This window comes from Lotus japonicus, chromosome 2 (genome assembly GCF_012489685.1).
Source record: "Lotus japonicus ecotype B-129 chromosome 2, LjGifu_v1.2".
Classification (NCBI taxonomy): Eukaryota; Viridiplantae; Streptophyta; class Magnoliopsida; order Fabales; family Fabaceae; genus Lotus; species Lotus japonicus.
Genome location: NC_080042.1, coordinates 20606799 through 20630098, shown reverse-complemented (window position 1 = coordinate 20630098; position 23300 = coordinate 20606799). Strand labels below are relative to the sequence as shown.

General features: G+C 37.9%; 1 protein-coding gene across 1 annotated transcript; it reads right to left on the bottom strand.

Annotated features, from left to right (window-relative positions):
- Positions 1-4788: 4788 nt before the first annotated feature.
- Positions 4789-21763, bottom strand: LOC130737757 (pentatricopeptide repeat-containing protein At4g35850, mitochondrial). Its single transcript, XM_057589605.1, has 13 exons — positions 21609-21763; positions 21377-21530; positions 21118-21280; positions 20280-20345; positions 20058-20155; positions 19454-19571; positions 19164-19373; positions 17694-17770; positions 10912-10999; positions 10447-10512; positions 10279-10356; positions 10030-10131; positions 4789-5168 (listed from the first exon to the last, which is right to left on the bottom strand). The coding sequence occupies exons 1-13, from the start codon at positions 21637-21639 to the stop codon at positions 5076-5078; spliced, it is 1344 nt and encodes a 447-aa protein (XP_057445588.1). The 5' UTR covers positions 21640-21763; the 3' UTR covers positions 4789-5075.
- Positions 21764-23300: the final 1537 nt, after the last annotated feature.

Sequence of the window (23300 nt, the reverse complement as noted above, 5' to 3'; positions counted from 1 at the left end):
GTTTAATTGTTTATAATTTCATACCCAAAAAATAAAGAAGAACATTGATTACATGATTTAAAAAAAAAGTTATTTAATTCAAAAAATATTAGCACATGGTCAAGAATATAAAAGAAAAACGTTACTTTCTTTTGGAAAGATTAACTTTCTCTTCTTTTTGTCAAACAAGCCCAGCCCATAAAATAAGTGTCCATAATACCAAAAAGAGATTTAGCCAAACCCTAAAACTAACCACCTCTCCTTTTCCTCTCTTTATCTCACGTTAATCAGATTTTCAGATTTCTGGCAGCCGCACAATCATCTCCAGTCCACTCCTAGATCGACATCTACTTCTCCTCCACCCTCTCAATTCTCAAGAGTCTAAATCTTCCTCCCTTATAGTCTATTTCTACTAGATTATGAATGTCTCTGTTCTTCAACTTTCCAATTTCCAGGTTTTTTTTGGTTGAATCTTTCCCTCTTTTTTCATGGGTCGAGCCAATTTTACAAAAAAAAAAAAAAAAACTTAAACCGCCAGAAACCTCTACCCGGCCGGTTTTCTCCGGTTTTCTCGGTTTAATGCCGGTTCACACGGTTCTACTCCGGTTCGTTTCCCAGCCGGTTTTTTGGTTGTTTCAGACCGGCTGGGAAACGAACATGGAATACAGTCCAGTCCGGTTCCCGGTTCTATTGGTCTAACCGGCCGGTCCAGTCCGGTTTTTATAACCATGGTTATAACTATAGATATTTCATGAGGCAACAACATGGAATACATTTCTCTTCTTCTGAAGAGATTATATGCTCTGATTTATTTATGCTCTGATAAATTAATAGTTCTGATGAAATAACATTGTTTAATTCAAACGTCATTTCTATATATACTTTGCTCTGATTGATATCACTTTGATCACTATCTTAAGATTAGCTCAGAATCTAGACAACTCTAACTGCACTGTCGTTGTTGTAGGATCGAGATCTTCCTTGAGAAGTTTGCCTTTGGGGGAGTGAAATTCTCGTTCTCCTTGGACAAATGTGTTACACAATGTTCAGGACATTGTGCAGAACATGCATACAGCAAAACATCAACGTTAAGTATACTGATTGAACAATAAAGCAATAAAGAAAATAACACACGGAATTGGTAACCCAGTTCGGTGGAACGTCACCTACGTCTGGAGGGTTTTCACCCAAGAAAGGAAATCTACTATTAGTAGTTTAGGAACAACCGGTCTTACAAGAACACACATTTTTCAAAGCCTTACAACCTAAACACTACCCAGTGTATTTCTACTTAGTACTCCCCCTAAGTATGAGAGCCCCTCTCACGTTCTCTCAACAATCACTGACTCGGAGATTGAATTACAAAGTACAAAGGATGTAGAGATTAATACTCAACGAAACACAACAACTCAGTGCTCAAAATAGCAATGGAAGCACTCGAGTTGATTACAACACGCAAACAATGGACTCACAAAGTAAACCCTAAAAAAAATCAATAATCCGTGTAGCAGCTAGGGTTTCTTGCTGAAGATTAATAGATGCTCTGCATGCCTTGGTCTTCAATGGGCTGAGCATCAACAAGTTCATATAGCAAAAATGGAAACAAATCTGGAAGCCAAAATAATAAACACTTGGCTCATACAAATTAATCTTTATTCCTTCTAAAAATTAAATCCCAAATCATCAAAAGATATGCACAGCTTGCAGCGTGTAGAATCATAGCAAATCTTCACAGTTAAGGCTTCACGTACCACTCGTGAAAAATACACAGCAACCCGAATCACAATGTTCTACCAGGTGACTAGGACATTCGGTTGCACATCAGACAATGACAATGTTGTTTTTCACATGAGAAACAAATCAAACACCTTAGACAAAATGCAGCCAACATAACACAACCTTCATCAAGACAAAATACTCAACAACGAGGGAATCTTTATATACTGATAAGCTTTGAAAAAGTAAGAAGACACTTAAAGGTTTTAGAATGAGGCATCGTAATGAAACTAAACCAAGTGATAACACTTTTATAGTTTAAAGAAAATCACTAAGAGAAGGATAAACTTAGGACTTCGGAAAGTGTTTTGAAAACAGAAAAGAACGATGATCCAAGTTTTGAGGATAGAAAGAGAACTTAAGTTTCTGTAATCAAGAAGATGAGTTTTTGTGGTGTGAGAAGCCACTACAGTACGGAAGGCACTCCTTACTTGTTGAGCAATTTGTTCGGGAAACCCCCGATGTTTGAGAGTTTTGTAAAGATTTGAGTTTTGGTCATCAAGAGGATGGACCGTAGTGATGTGAGGAGTCACGAGAGTGCAGGAAGCACTTTTGCTTAATGCAAATTGTCGGAGAACCAATGTTTACCTTCGGGTACTGTAGAGACAGTGATTGTTAGCTAGAGGTGCGTATCCGTGTGATGATGTACCGCTGTTTGGCTAACCATATTGCATCATGCATACATATTTGCGAGGTTGGGACGATCGAAAGATTGGGCCTCGGTGAAGTTAGGACAGTCGAAAGTGTAGCATCCTTGATTTCACCTGCTTAGGTAATGTCTAAATAAGGTAATAATTAAAATTTAATAATTAAATATTTAGATTTTAGAATAAATTTTATAAGTGATTTTAATATAATTAATGGTTAGAAAAATTCAAATAAAAGAAAAAATACTGAAATAAAAGATTAAAATTACACTTAGTTCCTTAGTCACTTAAACTTAACCAAAGTAGTCTTAAATTACATTTTTTAATCCTATAAAGTTACTCTTAATATTTAGGACTATAATCTATATTCCTCTTAATTTTCCTATAACTCTATGTAGATAAATCCTACACTACCTAAATTAATTTATACAATCTTTATAATTTGGGGCAAAACCACAATTCTCCAATGCTGAATAATCAATCTTCAGCTCTCTCCCTCTCCCACGTATCTTCCCTTCTCTTTCACACCTTCTGAACATTGATTTAGACTGAAAAATCACCGAAAATGGATAAGTATAACTCGATAAATGATCAAAATAAAACTTCCTCAAAATTTGGACAGAAATTAAAAATAAAAGATGGAAAGACAAGGGGTGGGGATGGCACCACAATCAAAGATTGATATGTCAAATGAAGATTGCCACAAGTAAATGATTTCTTGATAAGATGGAAATTGTTCGCTGAAGAACCTAAAAGAGAATTCTCTCTCACAAGGAAACAAAGATCCAGTTTGATTAATCTCAAAATCTCATCTCAAAGTTACATTGGTCCATATTTATTGACTAAATGGTCTACTTCCACCAAGCAATTACTTTCCCCTACTAAGAACTAAATGACTCCACTAGCCTTCGAGATCTTAATTAAAAGCCATATTCATCTTCGTTTTTTTTATAAGCAATGAAATATATTAAAATGAAGTACAAGGGGTACTTCAACCCAATACAAGTAGGAAAAGAGGAAAAGAAAAAACTAAAAGTTACAACTTTACAAACAGAAAACAATGATCCTCCTACTAGTAAAATAACCCACCACCCACCACCTCCTTGGAGATAGATTAAAGAAAACATACCTCATTAAAACCTTACCAGGAAAAACCCCCGTGGGAAAACATGGTGAAGAAAAAAGAGTACATGTTTCAATAATCAAGATGTAATCTCCAAGGAGGACTATACAAAAGTAAAAAGCAAATTCCCGCTGTCCAAGCCAGAACCTTCAAGACAATGCAGCAGCCAAAAACCAACAACATTCCATTAAGCTAAGCAAGCACATCCACCATGCCATCATAATATTCAATTTGAAGAAAAAAGCAAAAGCCCACTGACCAAGAGAAAAATCCACGCCACCAAGATAATATCACAAGGAATGGAAATACCCCATACAACACCCAATGAAAACAGGACCAGGAATATGGTCTACATCCACCATGCCATATTCATCTTCGTGATGACTGAAGAACTCATAAAGATACTAAAATTCAACTTAAGGAGATACATAGTCACTAGAAATCCACCCATAAATACATACAAAACTAAAAGAAAATAGAAAGTTCTAATGTGCTTGTTACTTCTTGGTCCTTTTTCCTTCAATCTTCAAGTGTCCCCTAGGTTCGCATCACGTTGTCACTTTTGTGTGTTTTTTGTCCAGTTAGTTCGAGTGAAGCAGATTGGTTATATAGAAACTCAAAGGGCAAATTATAATTGGTTGGATCATTTGAATAGCTAACCAGATAATTGGATTAACAAATTTCCCATAGCACACCTGATTTTGCGGCATCTAAGAATATCAACAAAATAATTTATATATGAGATGTCACTGTTCCTTGCCATCTTAGACACCTCAGACAATCGCAAAACATCCCAAATCTTCCAAAACTAAATATACTACGATACTCCACGAAATTTCTATAATACATACTAGATAAAGCAACTCATTAACCTTATACTACTGGACTGCATTCTCTGTCAAGAGAGCAAGACACTTTTATTGTGAGAAGAAACGTCTGACAGAGCAAGAGGGTTGGAAAGATGAGCACACAGGTGAGAGAAGAGGTGGGCAGTGGACTACATAATCTGGTTCTGTGCGTTGCAAGCTACAGTGGCCGTGGGATTTAGGATTCTAGTGGTTATGGATGTGGGAGATGAGAGTTAAAGGGTGGTTTGAACATGTAAGCTTCCTCTAACAAATGGTTAACATAGTTTAAGGAAAAAAAAAAAAAATGAAGCAAAAAGTATTAGGATTTTATTTATCAGGGGAGGGGAGTATGATTAAATATAAGATGGGAGTGAGTGTAAAAGAACTATACATTTCAGTTGTAGTGGATAATTAGTGAGCTCAGTAATATCTTGTTCATTCATGCTCTATAACAAAGAAATCATTTCACAAATACATGAACTATCAAATGGCGAAAAATCGTGTTACAAACTACATATTCTTCTAAAATACCATCTAGAAGAGCTTAGCTCAACTTTATCTGATAACATGGAGAGTTGGAGACCCTTCTGAATTGGATCAACTCATACGTGAATCAAATAAATAATTCTGTTGACTCATGCATTCTCTCTTCAAATAGCAAAATCTATCAAAACAAAAAGCAAAGAGCCTAATCTCTATACATTAAACGTTGGGCCCCCTGTTCCTCATGCGGAAGTTGTCCAAAGTTCGACAAACCAATACCAGTCTTGGATCATCTTGAGGTATCTCTCGATCCTGCAATTCCACATACATCATAGCAGAAGTGAGCATCAAGAGTTAATCGGAAGATAGCTTGATTAGATGACATGTGACTATTAGAAAACCTTTTCATTAACAATTGAACCAATCAATTAAGATAATAATCAGGGAACTAGGCCCCTGTTTGGAAGAGTTTTTTTGAGCTTATCTTATAGCATAAGCGCTTATTCATAAGTATATCTGAAAAAGAGCTTATGCTTACTTATAACCTAATTTTATCAAATTAGCTAATGAATAAGCGCTTATGTGACAAGCGCTTATTGCAATAAGCGCTTATTTAAGCTGTTTAGCCAAACGCACTCCTAGTCTAGTTAGTAAACCTAATGTTGGGCCTGCTCCTTCAATGATTTTAACTAGACTGAAATAAATTCCACTTGAACTTCAGAAAAAAGTCAAGAATAATGAAGTTTTAACATCCGTAAACTGTACTTTTTTCATGACACAAAATTACAAAATACGCATTTTGAAGTAAATCTATATAAGGAGTTTGCTACTGAGTTAGGTGAACTCTTTGGCAAGTTAGTAAGGGAGATCGCTTAGTTAGGGAGATAATGAGAGCGAGAGATGATAGACTAAATAGGAGAAAGAGGGAAAAGGGGAGGGTATCTCCATGAATCAGGATCATTGTGTGGAGAGTGCTGGCCATCAAATAGCAGTAACCATTGTTGCTACTGTTTCCTTTACCTACCTAGCCTGTCATCAGTCATCACCTTGCTGAAGAATCTAGAAAGATGATTCAGTAATGAAGATTTCTTATGCGTGCTACATCTGATCCAATTCTATCAATTGGTATAAAGCTCTCGATCTTGGAGTAGTGCGAGATTTCACTTTAAGATGATTCCAACTTTTGATTGAAGGTAGTCTTATAGGTTGTTGATCAATGTAGAGCAGTATTTTGAGGCCATTGAAGTGCCTGAGGAGAAGAAGCTAATATGGGCTTGGCTGGGGATGAGTGGGAGTTCTCTCGGTTGGTGGTTTTGCTGGAAAAGGAGCCATCAGAATTCAGAATGCAACATGATGGAAATTTAAAAGAGAAAGAGAAGAGAGAGAGAGAGAGAGGGAGAGATAGATAGAGAGAGAGAACTGAATCTGTTATTCATTGATAGGTTGGTTACAACTGATGAGTGCACTGTTATATATACAGACACATATACATGAAGATATACTACTATATTACTAACTAGCTACCTAAACTCTATTAAAATTTGTAAAGGCTTTGCTCAAGAGGTTCAAGCAGAAATGGATCCATCTGTGCTGGTTTGGATGCAAGATGAGGAAGCAGAAACTGATTTGGGATTAGACTCAATGGTATATCAGAATGAGAACAAAGAATCAGATTCAATAAGGTCAGAAATGTCTATGGAAAAGAAAGAAGAATCAGGGTGGCCAGAAATTTTGGAAGGGAAAGTATCCCATGGTGCAGAAAAGCCAATAAAAACAGCAGGCAGGGCAGCAAGATCAGAAAGAAAGAAGGAGCTATGATTATGGCAGAGAACCACGAAAAAGGAAAGACGCAACGCAAACCTGGCAATAGCAGAGAATAAATGAAGGCAAAAGGACACAGACTCAATATTAGAGAAGGAAATTTTATTCGGTAAAAATCAAATAATCCAAAAGATGGCTGGAAATTCTTGGATGGAGGTGATATTTGACCCACTGCATGGTATAGTGCAGCAAGGAAGAAGACACAAGTCGAGTGAACTACTACTGACGGCTACAAACAATAGAAGAGACGACTGGATATAAAATAATCATTAGAAACAGAGGGGCACAGCAAGGAAGATGAGTTTCAGGCGGACGACTAAGGAAGCGGTGGTGATGGGCAGCATGCAGGTGGCATTACTTAAAAGGAGGGGAAGAAAAAATCAGTTGGCAGTGGGATGATTGCACCACCCCCACTGAGGGAGAAGATAGGGAGCTAATGGAGGGTGACCACTCTCAACTAAGGTTTCCCAGCAAAGATTGCCAGACTGGGTTACTCAAGCGGTGGCTGATGCTTTCTTGATGACAGGAACCAGGCTGAAGATGAGTGCACGGGCACTGTTTCAGAACAGCAACAAGTGATAGGACACCAGATATGAGGATTAATGAGTGGGGCTGGCATGATTCCCTTGATTAGTGGGATTCATTTATTAGGGGGCATTTCCTTGATTAGTGGGATTCATTTATATTAGGAAGGATTTCCTTGATTAGTGGGATAGGGTTATATTAGGAGGAAGAAGAGCAGGAGAAGGGAGGCATGTTTTGCTCGTGAGAATTAGGTTAGGAGAGAATATCTCTCTGGTGAGGAGTCGCAGACTCTGGAGTATTTTCCATTGTAGAGCCTTGTGCTCACCTTTTCCTTTAATATTCAATAATAATATCTACCTCAGAAATTCTGAATTCTATCAACAAGTGTTTGGAAGGACGCAGTGGAATTTCATGGGGTAGTTCGCTCAGTGACGACATAATCAAGTTTGTTGTCAGAGCTTAGTATCTGAGTTCGCGTGCATCGATTCAGTTACTCAGCTACTGGACTTGGGTCCAGCCAAGGATGCTACTGGATCAACAGATGGGGAAGAGCCCTGGTTCTCAAGTTTGTCAGCCAAGCTGCCCACGCCAAAAGTGGTGGAGACCAGAGGTGGTAGTCTCGCAGCTCTAAAGCAGCTGTGTAATTCCTAGGTCAAGGGAGAATGGGCAAAGTTCGAACTACGGGAAGCTAGTCCAATGGCAAGATTGGAACCACAGAATATGGATTAACCTTTTGACATAATGGGTCAAGCACAAAACTCTGAAAAAAAGGGTTGGGCCTAAGAGAAAGAAGCAGCACTTGATTCTCTGGCTGGATAGTTTGGAGATCAAATAGAAGCATTTTGAATACTGATGAAGCAACAGAGGGTATCTGGCACATTGAAAATTATCTTGCAGAAAGCATGGGGATATATGGCCCTGCATTTCAGAAATATATGGGGTTTTAATGGTTGCGAAAATATTGTTCAGACTTGGCCTAAGCTATTACCAAACATGAAGATGGGTTGTCGGATATCATTTGAAAGGGACTCACTCCAGAATACTGCTTTGATTCGAGGCAGATATCTGAATATTTCCTTTGTAATTGAACCTGAAGGGGTTGGCTAGGTGGATGCTGAGTTCTGCTCCAACTTAATCAAACAGTTTTAGAAAATTAAGTAGATACGGGATAAGGAAGAGCCCTATAGCTTCAGAGCCAAAGGCGTAAACAGCAATGTCAAGTTCAAAGGCACTCAACTACGCAACAAATTGATATGTTACTCCAGCTACAACAGGACCCATCAGAACTTGTTATAGAAGTTCAGGGAACCTGCACTACAGTCCCAAAACTGCACGTATACCTTAATCTTTATGCTTTCAGCAATAGGATCCAAGTGGAACTTTTGTGACTGTCCTAGTTTAGGACTTTTGGGGGAGAATTGTTCAACTCTTAAGCATTTATACAACCTTTCACCTTTAGAACAAGGTGAATGTGAAGGGGCAGGGGGGAGTGTTGATAGGTAACAACCCCTTACTTAGTTAAGGAGATCCCTTAGTTATTCAGTTACTTAGGGAGATAATTAGAGAGTGAGAAAAGATAGGCTATAAATAGGACAAACAGGGAAAGGGGGAGGGCATCTTGTTTGTATCAAAAGATGCAAACAAGATCATTGGGTGGAGTGTGCTGGTCTCTTTAATACCAGTAACCACTTAGCATTAGGTCTTTAAAAGCGTTTCCTTTACCTTCTTAGTCTGTAATCACCTTGGTGCAGAAACTAGGGAGCTGAATCAGTCATCAAGATTTCTTCAGTGTATTATCAGTTCTATTCTATCAGTTATTTTAACTTAAACTGGGAACTTATGGTGCTTCCTACACGCACAAAAAAAAAATATTTGCCTTCCCATCCCCATATATATATATATATATATATATATATATATATATATATATTAAGAGTTCAAATTTGATCCACATTTGATGTAATAAATCATCATCCAATTATGTATTGCCACAGTATTAACACAAGTTTGACAGTAATTCATCAAGTTAACTGTATCAATGACATAACAAACCACAATATCATGATAGTACAGAAAGGATTGTCAGTGAAAGTGGATCAAAATTAAACACTAATTATTATCTCTAATTGAAATGAGAAAATTTGTAACCTTCGTGCATTGTACAATTCTGGAGGTTTAGCAACAAATATGAATATATAGTTATACTTATAAGTATAAGAAGTATAAGTATAATAATATATATAGTTAGAAGTACAATTCTGGAGCTTAAGCTTTTGGGATAGTTGGTTCATGACATGACATCAAAGCTTTTATGAGACTTAGCCTACCTATTTGTTTTCAAAAACTGTTTTCGAAAATTGTTCTCAATTTCAGTTTTTAAAACTAAAATATCAAAACAGCTAAAAGATGTTTTGTTTCCATTATTAGTTTTCAGGTAACAATTTTTTAATATTGGAGAACATCTAATTCAAACAGTTTTTCTTGAAAAACAGTTTTCGAAACCAGTTTCTGAATACAGTTTTCAAAAGTTGCAATCAAGCAGGCCCTAAGTGGTCTGGAGATCAATCCTTGTTACCCCCCCCCCCCATTATTATAATAAAAAGTTGAATTCCAACACATGGTATATGGGTTTGTGCATTGTCCATGCTTCATGCCCAATAGGCTCTTGCAGGAGGGGGCGTGCTAGAAGTATAACATGAAACCATTAATATTTCTTCACCCGACAATTTAAGCTTTTACCATAGTTGGTCAATGACATACAAAATAGCAAGAAATAGTATCTCCAAAGACATAAAATCATGATGCAATACAGAGGTAAATAACTCACTTTCAAGCCCTGATAGTATCTTTCTACCGCAGCAAATGAAGGGACAATATTACGGGCCCGCATCAAGTCCCATATGTAGTTAGCAGTAGTGTATCCTCCGGTCTACCATTTAAGAAACAATTAGAAAATATGCACATTAAAATCCTAGGCAATATATATAAGCACATTTAAATCCTAGACAATATATACACACACACACTCTCATATCAAGAACATAATAATAGGATATCATTGGAAGAGTATGTGTACCTTTTCACCAGCAGCTATAAGCAGGAGTTCACTTCCGTATTTGGAATTCAAGAAAAATTGTCTTTCGTTCATTGTCACCTAAATTTGTAGATTGAAATTAGGAAGTCTTTAAAAATACCAAATAAATTACAGCGTAAAAAAGTTGATAAAGAATTTGGGATAAACTACCAGTGTATCTTGAGCAATTTGCATTCCTTTTTCAGTGTAGCCATTCATTGCCCCCTGTGCAAATGTCTGCAGTCATGGATAATTTCATTAGTCAATATGCATTTTATACAAATTGTGAAAATAATTAGCATTATGAACAACACTTCAGCAGTTTAAGCAAGGTAAAAAAGTCCTAGACTACAGCAGTAAAAAATTTCATGGGGATTACAACAAACTGTCCGTCACATATACCATGAACAGATGTTGAACCATAAATGCTAGAGGGGAAGAAGAAACATAGAAATTAAGGTGAACAATCAGCATTTTTAAATTTAAAATTCAAACACACCCACATGGGATACGCCACTGCCAAAAATAGGCCATATTAAGGCTACTGATATCCTCAATATTGTTTGAGGAAATATAAGCATTCAGCTAAAAGATTTGGTATTGATAGGTATAGAAACTGTATATGACCAAACTCACCACATAAAGTTCAATAACCCTGTTTGAGTTTATGTAGCCCTCAAAAGTTTGATGAGCACGCTCAATATCTCCTGCATGACAATAGCACCTGCATAATAATGGTAATCAGAGATAAACAATTTTTATTATGCAACTAGAAAACAAATACCGGTTCAATACAACAGCAGCAAGAAATAAGGGTCTAGTCCAGAACCAAAATGTTCAAAATGTAACTATATCTGCTTAGTTTCTCACAAACAAGTTTGATGGTTAAAACTATGCACTCCTTCGAGTAGATCAAGATCTTTTTCTTAGAAGCATCCTAGAATTGGATAGACTCAAGGGCTTTGTCTCTGTTGAAATTAAGGGTAAAAGGTTTAATGAAGGGAAGGGGCTTCGAAAAATAGTCTGAATGTTAAGTACAAAACATTAACCTAATGCTTTTATTCATCCATAATAATAACCTAGGTCAAGTATAAGTGTAGTATAATCAGTATAAGAGCCAGTATTGTCAATAGTGGATTGCGGAAAAAAGTCTAAAGCAAAAGATCTACTATACCATATAGTGGATAGCATCGTGGAGACATGGACAAATAGAGTTAGTCACATAGCAGAGGACATAAACCAATTATATATATAAAAAATCATGCGCTGCAATCTCTCTCTCTCTCTCTCTCTCTCTCTCTTCGCCACATGATTTTATTTTCTGTGAGGCCCACGTCGTCTGTGATAAGCTCAATGTCCATCCCACAAGAAAACTGATAAGCAAAGCCTAATAAGGTTACAATTATGATAAGGCAAGGAGGAGAAGGACGATTAATGAGGATGATTATCTCCAGGACTGATTGTTCTCTCTGATGACATTGTGATTTTCATTTGATTGTTTTGTGACTGTTTTTCCTTTATAGTAATTACATACTTGAGAGTTTGCTACTATTCTTGACAAACTTAGATATGATAACTACTCTTAATATAAACCAAGTATTTTATTTACTGTTTATATGTGTGTACTAAATGCTCTGATAGAAGAATCAGAGAAAAGAAAAAGAATTTGCATCTGAATATTTTACTATGATAAAACTGAATTGTACAATGAGAGATTGAATCCTTATATAGGATGCAGTGGCTTGTTGAACAAGCTAACTGAACAGTAACTTCCTCTAGCAGAAAGATAACTGACTCTAACAAACTTGACAGCTGTATACAGCTGTTACTAACAGAAATTACAGTTGTGTCCAGCTGGCATTCCAGCTGGCACACACTTACACATTGAAACCGATATTTTCATATCAACAATATACCTATACTCTCTAATACACCCCCTCAAACTGAAGGAGGTGACAAAAGCACTTGCTTGTCAACTACATTCAGTTTGTCCTTTAACAGTAGAAACCTAGTTGGGGAGAGGGCCTTAGTGAATATGTCTGCCTTTTGATGTTCAGAGGGTACATGTTGAACTAGAAGACTCTTATCTTGGACCTTTTCCCTTACAAAAAATATATCCATTTCCATATGCTTTGTGCGAGTATGCAATATCGGATTGTGTGTCAAAAGCACTGTGCTCATGTTATCACAATAGACTGTAGGAATAGTGAATGGAATTTTCAGTTCTGTCAGTAAGGATTGAACCCATAACAGTTCTGCAGTAGTATTGGCTAGGCTTCTATACTCTGCTTCAGTGCTTGATCTTGCAACTAAGGATTGCTTCTTGGCTGTCCAGGAAATGAGATTATAGCCTAGAAAAACACAGGACCCTGATGTAGACCTCCTATCATCAGGGTCAGATCCCCAATCAGCATCACAGTAGGCAATGAGAGGAAGAGGCCTGGTCATGGAACAAGGTTGAAGAAGAATACCATGAGTTAGAGTACCTTTGAGGTACCTCAGAATTCTTTTAACAGCCTTCCAGTGTTCCTCATGAGGTTGTGCCATGAATTGGCACACTTTGTTTACTGCAAAAGAGATTTCAGGCCTAGTAATAGTTGCATACTGAAGGGCACCAACCACACTTCTGTATTCAGTAGGATCCTTGAGAGCAGAACCTTCATTTTTGGACAGTTTGACTCCACATTGCATGGGAGTGGAAATGGCAGCTGCATCAAGCATGTTGACCTTAGTGAGGAGATCAGAAATATACTTGGTCTGATTGAGAAGCAAGTTGCCATTGGAAAGATGTGTGACTTGAACACCCAAAAAATAGTCCAGCTGACCCAATTGTTTGAGTGCAAAGATGGAATGTAATTGTGCTGTTAATTGTTGAATAAGTGACATAGAAGCCCCAGTGATGATGATATCATCTACATACACCAGCATATAGATACAGCCTTGAGAAGAATAGTAAGTAAACAAGGAAGGATCACACTTGCTAGCTTGGAAGCCAAACCTGATGAGAACCTCCTTTAGTCTATGAAACCAGGCCCTTGACCATAGAGGGCCTTTTGCAGCTTGCAAACCAGATTCTTGTCCTTGTGTTCAAAACCAGGAGGTTGTACCATGTACACTTCCTCCTCTAACACTCCATTAAGAAAGGCATTATTGACATCTAGTTGTTGTAATGGCCAGCCCCTTGAAATGGCAAGAGAAAGAATGAGTCTTACTGTGATAGGCTTCACCACTGGTGAGAAAGTTTCAGAATAGTCAAACCCTTGAACCTGACTATATCCTTTGGCCACCAACCGAGCCTTATACTTGTTTATGGAACCATCTGGATTTTCCTTGATTCTGTAAATCCATTTGCAACCAACTGTTGTTCTATTAGCTGGAAGAGGAACAAGGGTCCAAGTGCCATTGTTCATAAGAGCTGTGTACTCTTCTTGCATAGCCTTATACCATTTAGCATCCTTCATTGCTTGCTTGACAGAAGTAGGTTCCAGGTGAGTGAGCAACAGTGTGGGTTGAAGTCTGGGTTTAACTATCCCATTTTTAGCCCTTGTTTGCATAGGATGAGTGTTGACAATCACTGGAGGAGCTGCAGCAACCACTGAAGCAGAGGTATCAGCTGACTGTGCAGAGGATGAAGGTACAGGTGGTGAAACAACTGCTGGAGTTGAAGTAGAAGGGTCATCAGCTGAGAGTGTAGCACTTGGAGGCTGCTGTTGTTGAGGAGAATCTTGTGGACCTGGTGAGGAATGACCAGAAGCTGCCAAAACAGGAGAACTAGGTGGTGCAGTGTGTGAAATTATTGGAATGGTAGATAAAGGATAAAATTCAGCTGAGGAAGAAGAAGAATGATCAGTAGGAAAAAGAATAGGATATGGAAAACGATGTTCATGAAAAAGGACATCTTTGGAGATATAAATTCTCCCAGATTGGTCCAAGCACTTATATCCCTTGTGATTAATGGAATACCCTATAAACACACACTCTTTTGAATGTAAGGACAACTTATTGGAATTATAAGGTCTTAGAAAAGGAAAGCAAGCTGAACCAAAGACCTTGAGACTCTTAAAATCTGGATATTGACCATACAGTTTGAAGTAAGGACTAGCACCTTGCAATGTAGTAGTAGACATTCTGTTTATGAGATAAGTGGCAGCAAGAAAAGCATGATCCCAGAATTGCAAAGGCATTGAGGCATGAGATAACAAGGCTAAGCCAGTTTCAACAATGTGCCTATGCTTTCTCTCAACACTACCATTTTGATGGTGAGTGTGTGGACAAGTTAGTCTATGAATGATGCCTAACTTCTGAAAGTGTGAGGTCAAGGGTTTAAACTCCCCTCCCCCATCTGTTTGGACACTTTTAAGTTTGTGTCCAAACTGCAACTCAACCATGGCTTGAAAATTTATAAAAGTTGCACAAGTGTCTGACTTTTTCTTCAAGGGAAAAACCCAAGTATACTTAGTACATGCATCAACACATGTTAAAAAGTATAAAAAACCACAAGAGGATTCCAAAGAAGCTGGTCCCCACAAATCAGCAAAAACAAGCTCAAAGGGAGTATTGTAAACTGTATTGGAAGAAGAAGAAGGTAATCTATGAAGCTTACTTAAACAACAAGCTTTGCAAAATGAAAACACACTTTTATTGCTTGGAACAGAAATATTACACAAGGAAAGGGTTTGTTTAAGTACATCATGATGAGGATGACCTAATCTTGAATGCCACAAATCATAAACTGAAATACCACTACCACTATTACAAGAAACTAGATCAGAAACAGTAGATGAAACATTGACAGAATCAGCATTATTACATGGAACTAGACTAGGAACTATAGGAGAAACAGTTGCAGATTGCAAATCAATAGCAGGAGATGCTTTATTTGCTGCAGACTTGGAAGCTAAGCAAGCCTGGATAGAAGACAAAGGAGAAGAAGACTGTGGTTGTGAGCTGGCCTTGGTGAGTGGTCCATCAAAGTAATATAGACCATCATCTCCAACAGTACCAGTAAGAAGAAGTTCATAAGTGTCCTGATGATGAACAGAACAATGATTGGCATGAAAAGAGAAGAAAACATTGTTATCACGGGCGAAACGACTAACACTAACAAGATTTTTAGTTATAGAAGGCACAAGAAGAAGCTTTTTAAGAATTAAACTAGCTGTAGGATTAAAAGAAGAAGGAAGAAGAGCTGAACCTATAGACTGAATTGGCAGTCCCTGACCATTGCCCACCAAAAGCTGTTCTTGTGATGAAGATGGAACATGATCCACAAAAATGCCTGGATTATTAGTCACATGGTGTGTAGCTCCAGAATCAGGGCACCAAGTCACAGGTGAAGAGTGGTGTGCAGGAACAGTAGCTAACATAGCTTGAGGATGCATTCCAGTAGAGACCTGCTGCTGTGGTGGTCTAGGAAACTGAGGAGTTTGAGCAGTAGGTGCTGGAAACTGCCCCTGAGGAAGCCAAGGTCGAACAAAGGACATGCCAGCAGCTTGCATACCTTGCATATCAGTAGCATGTGAATAAGGAGTTGGTGGAATACACCAAGGTGACCATGGAGGCATGCTAGACGGTGAAAGAACACTAGAACCATACTGAGGAAGCATTGAATTGTATGGAGCATAAGGTGGAAACCCAAAATTGGCCATAGAGGGAAAACCCCCAAATTGCATTGGGGAAAACCCTAAATTGACTCCAGGAACAGAGAAATTGGAACCAGAATTCCCAGATTGTGCAGAATTAGCACTGGAATTAGCATTGGAACTAACTCCTGAGGGACGCGACCAACAAGATGCAGCGTCATGGCCCCATTTACTGCAGTAGGTGCATTGGACATTGCGTCCTCTCCCGCGACCACGCCCTCTGCCATAACCACCAGAATTGCGATTTTGTTCATCGCGATTTCCATATCCTGAGTCAACCGCAGTATCGACTGGCTGAGAGGGAGCGACACTGGTAGCAGGAGGTTGCGCCATCGTTGGCGATGGTGCCGGAGCGGGCTGAGTCCACATAGCTTGTGGCGGCGGCGGCGCCGGAGCAGTGGAAGAAGAAGGTGAATTCTGCGCCTGTGCAAGAAACACCGCAGGAGTAGTGTCTGCGAGTTGTTTCTTCCTCATCCTGTCGAATCGCGCTTCATGCGAAATCACCATAGCTTCCACTTCTGAGATCGTGAAGTAGGTTGTTTGGTTGTAGATAACCGTCATCAAAGCACTGTATTCTTCAGAGAGTCCATCAAAAATTGCTTCTAGATGATCACGAAAGGTAACAGGTTCTCCAATCGAAGCAAGAGTATTCACAATCGTCTTGATTCGTTGCAGAAATTCAGAAGCAGTTTTTGTACCTTTTGTGATGTTCTTCAGTTCATTCCGCAACTGTGTTGACTGAGCTCTTGATTTGGCATTGAAAAACGAGTGGATTTCTTCCCAAACTTGATAGGAATGCACACATTGAATCATATTTGGAAGAATTGCAGGCGAAAGAGTAGAAAGAAGCCAGGTAAAGAGAAGAGAATCCTGTTGCTCCCAATCTGCAAACAGAGGATTCACATTTTCTGTGATTTTGTCTTCTTCAGTCAAGAATTTCTCAGGAATCATCGGTGGATCTTGCACAAATTTCTGAAGTTTGTGTGATCTGATGACTCCTTCCACTTGTTGTTTCCATGAATAGAAATTGGAATCATCAAGTTTGATGCTGAGCTTGTGCGAGAAAGCTTGAGAGAGAGAGCTTGAGGAAGAAGAAGAAGGCATAGAAGGTGATGAAGAATCCATAGCCATGGATCTTAGGCTCTTGATACCATGATAGAAGAATCAGAGAAAAGAAAAAGAATTTGCATCTGAATATTTCACTATGATAAAACTGAATTGTACAATGAGAGATTGAATCCTTATATAGGATGCAGTGGCTTGTTGAACAAGCTAACTGAACAGTAACTTCCTCTAACAGAAAGATAACTGACTCTAACAAACTTGACAGCTGTATACAGCTGTTACTAACAGAAATTACAGTTGTGTCCAGCTGGCATTCCAGCTGGCACACACTTACACATTGAAACCGATATTTTCATATCAACAATATACCTATACTCTCTAATATGCTCCACTTTCTCACAACTGACTGCATGCTTTGCTTCACATGGTGCCAACACACCATCCACTATAAAACTATGGATGATGGAAGATGTTTGGCAGTTGGCACAACACCACCAACAATACTAAGGCACATAAAAGCCTAGCACATGCACCAAAGGCAAGCAAAAGTTAAGCAATTAGTCATTGCACTAGTGATTCGTATAATTATTGTCTAAGTTGAATGAAGCATATACTACCAACTCAAAGTTAGGTTGGTCATATGTTTGTCTAGAAATTAGAAGTTATCTGAAAAGTACAAACTAGAGATATTAATAATCAATAATTGATTACCTAATTACTTGCATCATAATATAGATATCCGGAGATTTCCCCTCCTTGTTGAGCATTTCCAAAAGTGTGCCCACCAACTGCCACAATTAGATAAACAAATAAAAAAAGAGTAGACATTGACGTAAGTGAAAATAAAACAATTTTGAATGGGAAAGGAATACCATCAAGGTTAATCAGTTTAGGCGGACAGAAGAAAACAACAATTGATGGATGATGACATCAAAATGCAGATATGTAAAAACATAATAGAAAATGATCAATTGAATAAGAGGATGTGATCATGTTCCTCTATCAACGGACTCTAGTTAAGTTTATGCACCACATAAGAATGCTAAATTTCAAAATATAAACAAATCTGAAATTAATTGGCCTAAACCCTAAACCTGGTTAAAATTTAATAAAGGGGCAACAGTTGCTGCGAAGAATAACACAAATTTTAAATCAGATATTTGACTGTGATCCAATAGAAAGTTAATTACTCTTCATCAATAACTAAACTGGCAGGAAAATCAAAACAGCAAACCAGAAATTGCTTCTGTGCATCCCTCCCCGTCATAAAGAATATGTGATCATCCTTAAATTTTAATGTCGTAAATTAGTAACTCTAAATCAAGTAGAAAGACAGAAAAGTGTGATTCCTCTTCAACAAACCAATCATAACATCAACCATGGTATAATGGCTAAACAACCAAGCAAAAGGAAGTAGTCTACAACTCTACATACAGCTCCATCAAGCCTTCATAGATAAATTCATTATTGATATTCAAAATATAATACCATAATCTCACCTTGAATGCAAATTTGTTTCACCAGACTGTCACTCATTCCTTTCCAAAAAAAAAGGAAACAAAAGAAAGAAAGATGCCACAACTGAGGCAAGTTCGTTCAAAGAAACTTAAAACCACAGCAATTCATTTACATAGCAAACTGTAAGTTTAGAGAAGAGACACCTGCCTTTCTGTGATCCATCTCAAATTTCATTGATGATTAAGTCATTTTTTCTAACTCTTTGGTAAGGCGCAAAGGCGGTAGGCTGCTAATAGAGTTTATTAGTCTATTACGAACCAGAAGCATATAAACTATTGGATCCATTGAGTTATATCACTATCGTTAATTTCATCTCTATTTTCTCATTAGTACAGAGGGTAATCATTGTACGCCACCATCACTTCACCTTGCAGGGAGTAAGTATGCGAACATGAAATAGATAAAAAATATTTAAAAGAAATATACAATATAAACCAGGAAAGAGAATATCATGATTTTGCTTAAACTAAGACATCAAGATTCAAAGATCAAGCATAATCAATTTTTACTAGATATGTTGATAATTTGATCCAACATATCAAAGGCATGTAGTAGAATGATTTCATGTCACAAAAACAGGTAGGATCAGAAGAAGAGACTAGAAGCATAGCAAGAACCATTTGAAAATTACATCAAAATCCATACAGTCATGATGCCTCATACCTCAACATTCTTGACATCTGCAGCAGCATAAAATGCAGTATGATATGCCGTAAATGGCCTCACCAAAAATCCACCGCGCCTGTGAACATATTCTGCTGTTGGTAAGTTGTATAACTCCTCGTCAGAAACACCCATCATCACATTCTCAGCATTGGCACTGTTGGCTTCAACTGAAGACCAAATCTTTGACCTCTCGACAAACTCAATAACCTTTTTCACAAAAAAATTTAAAAGATTACTGGAAAGCTACAGCATAATACATGTCAAATAAAGAAATAGATTGCAACTACTTTTGCAGCAAAATCATCGGTAACAGGTGTTTTGTTCTTGTGAGCAACTATAAGCCCCGCATAGCAGAACTTGTTTAATCCCAGACCAGCTGCAGTCATATCGCGAACAATTGCATTCCTGGATTAGTAAAGTTGAATAATTAAATATTTTGAGAGAGATAAACATGTAAGAGGATACTTGATGAAGCTGATATGCACTTCGGTACCTAGAAAGAGACAACTAGAAGCAAGGAATCCCCCTATTTTACTCAAAAGGAAAAATGGATATAAATTGTAGGCAAGAAAGCTTAATTTGTTAGGCCATCAAGAGTAGCATCACACAACACATTGATGACCGATGTCGTATAAATTTGACTAGGTTTTATATTGGCTATTGACAGCCTAACACAACCTATTCTTTTCTCCAGACTTGGGACTGGATATGTAAAGATTTGCAACACATGACTCAAGAGCAAGCAGATTTTAGCAGCAAACAACACATTGTGAAAACAAAACACTAACCCTTGAGAAAAGAATGACACCAAAATAACCACATAAGAGAAAGAATGAATGGAAAAAGTCATTTTTTTAAGTAAAGATGCTAAGAAGTAATAGTATAGCATACACTCGGTCTAAGCGTCCATCGGCTGCACAAGCATGCAGCAAGCAGATGTAGGTTCGTACATTTGGCTTTACTTCCATGAACTTCATCTCCTCCAAAATCTTCAATGAAAGGACAACAAATAAAAACATTATACATCTAAAGAAAGAGAAACATTAAGCATTTCGGATGCAGTGGAATGTCATAAGCATGTCTACAAGTAGATGGTGATAGCCTGAAAGATACCTGAATAGCCTGATCAGAGTTCTTGGATTTCCCACAAGTTGAAATCAGAAAGTTGTATAAAGTAACCTAAATCATCAATGTGAGACTAGTCATTGATCTCGACTTGAAACAGAAAAATTAAAGTGAAAGTTCATATGAATTACATTGCAGCAAGTTTTTAGGATCAAGGCCGTGCTCTATATGAAAAAAAAAATTAGAACAATGATTTTGCTCTAGTTCAAGCAAGGTTAACTTCATAAGGAAGTAAAAAACCAATAGCCAGTAGCCACTGCAATGCAGCCACCTATACACCAAATGACATTTTCATGCACACAAGTATAAGAACAAGGCTGGCACATTGTAAAATTAAAACTTGCGTGCCTCTAGTTTCATCCAACTGAAGCCGCATTTTTCTGGCCTGAAGCCATGAAACAAAAATAACCAAAGTATCTATTAAATCCTGCAAGCATGGAAACTAGGAAAGATTATATGGAAGAAAAAATCTCAACAACTTCATATCACTCAACAATATCCACATTTCCACACTCTACAAGTTATTGCATTAAGAAGAATCAAAGAAAAATGAAAGGTTCAACCAAACACACTCAAGACATTAGCTTAAAACATTTTGGTATAATCATTCTCCCAGCTCAATTGGAAAGAGACAAGGAAAAAGCAGCACAACTAGTTTGAAGATATCCCTTCAAATCACATAACTAATTAAAATTCCATGCATTTTTAAGCACCTAACATCAAGTATTACACGCCCAATAACACGTTATCAATAGCACTGGCTCGAAATCCTAACCCCCCCGCCCAGCGTCAAAATGAAGTTATAAAAGGTAACACTAGTACATACATCAGGAACCAAACCCATGATTTTCATTTGATTCAAGAAGTAGAAAGCATCTTGCATTCTAGAGCCTCTCATGGTCCCAACAACAAGGGAATGGAAAGTGTCACGGTTCGGCTTCACCCCATCAAGCATCATATCATCATAAGCATCCCTCAGCAAGAAATTCCTACAAAATAATCCAAAAACATAAATCAAAATGGAAATGAAAATGGAGCTTTTTTTGGATTGGTTAACCAAAAATATTTGAAAAAAAAAAAAAAACCTTCTTTGAGCAGTGAGAGAACCGAACACGGTGTTGTACTCGGAGACATTGTTGGCGTAGTTTCTCTTGTAGTACTCTTCAGAAGGAGCACAGAAGAATCGGACCCCAGAGACCCGACCCAGTGACCCACCACGCGCCGCAAAACGGGTTCGAGCTAATAAGAAGGCAAAAAACGTGAATCTGAGTTCTGAAATCACGTGGAATTTAACAAGAACAAGAAGAAAAAATGTACCATTGCCAATGAGGGACTGAAGGAACTTCATAGTAATGGCAGAGGAAACACTTCAGAACAGAACAGCTTCTTCTCTTTGATTCCTCGTAAAACCCTTGGATTGGACTTGGTTTTTGTTACTTCGTTCTCTTCTTGGGCTTTTGTTTGTTGCTGGACACGGCTTCAGCGTGGGCTTATTGATTACAGGCATAGCACGAGAGATCACTTTTTTTTAATTACTTTTCTCACTAAAAACCCGATTTTTTTTTGATAGCATACTGGATTTCATTTTGAGCTGAAAACATCCGCATCATACTGAACTTTTCATTCGGAAGGTTTGAGCCTGAACCATTGGTTAAGGGGAACCAAGCATGTAACATATCTACTCATTGGTTACATCCTTATATGTTTGTAAAATTCTTATATGACAAAATTATTTTTTTGGTAGAAATATCTGGTACCCGGTCACTCTTTGGCTGCCGTCAGATTCAAAATTTAGTCACAGTTGAGGCTCATCATCCCTCCCACAGAGTGTATTGTGTGGGGATCGAATCCGAGAGTTTTTCCCACACACTCAGCCTGCGTTGCCAACTGAGCTACCCTTCTTAGGTTAGAAATCAAAACAAAATAAAACTAAATTGACTATGTTATAATTTATGAACATTAGATTGACACTATAAAAAGGCTTAATTGCAACTTTGGTCCCTGACATTTACAAAAGCCACGATTTTGGTCCCTCACCTAATTTAATTACAAAAATCGTCCCTCACCTTACACTTCGTGAACAACGTTGGTCCAACCGTCAATTTTTTAACGGAAGAAGCTTACGTGGCGTCTGAAAGCTTATGTGGAAGTGCCACTGGCGTCAGAATCGATTTTTCCTCTCCTCTCGGCTGTTTTTTTTATCTCATAGTGAAGCTTTGCTGTTGGGAGGCCTAGTTGTTGGAACGCTGGGATTGAGGTTGTGTCCTATTCCTCTGAGTTTTTTTGTTGTTTTTTCCTCTGAGATGTAGAGGCATGTGCCTCCCTCTCTCCAGTGGCACTTCCACCTAAGTTTTCAAACACCACATAAGCTTCTTCCGTTAAAAAATTGACGGTGGGACCAACTTTGTTCACAGAGTGTTAGGTGAGGGATGATTTTTGTAATTAAATTAGGTGAGGGACCAAAATCGTGGCTTTTATAAATGTCAGGGACCAAAAATGCAATTAAGCCCTATAAAAATTAAGACTGAAACATCCAATCCATACTGCAAGATTGGATCGGATCGAATCAGATTTGAATTCAAAGACAATTTCATTGACAGATAAGATTGGATTGGATGATTATTCTCTTCTAAATTGATCCAGCTTAATTCGCAAACATCTTTACCTACACCTATTCCCAACACTCGTGTTAATCTGCAAACACCCCAGACAAAATGCATAATTTTTATTTTGGAAAAACAATTTGAAAACGACTCTCAGGCTAATGTCTAACTTTGTTATGTGGCCATATTTCGAAAACACAATGATCCAAGGTACGATATCTAGTATGACTTCAACCAACTAAATCAAGTAACATCGAATCATGGCTGTCATCATAACATTTAGTGATATAGGACCTTCCATGGTTACAAACATCATTAACTCCATCTACTAGTCATTGGTGTGGAGTGTCGCAAGAAAATAGCATGTTAATGTGATCCAACGACCAAATTGTTATTTTCATTGTTG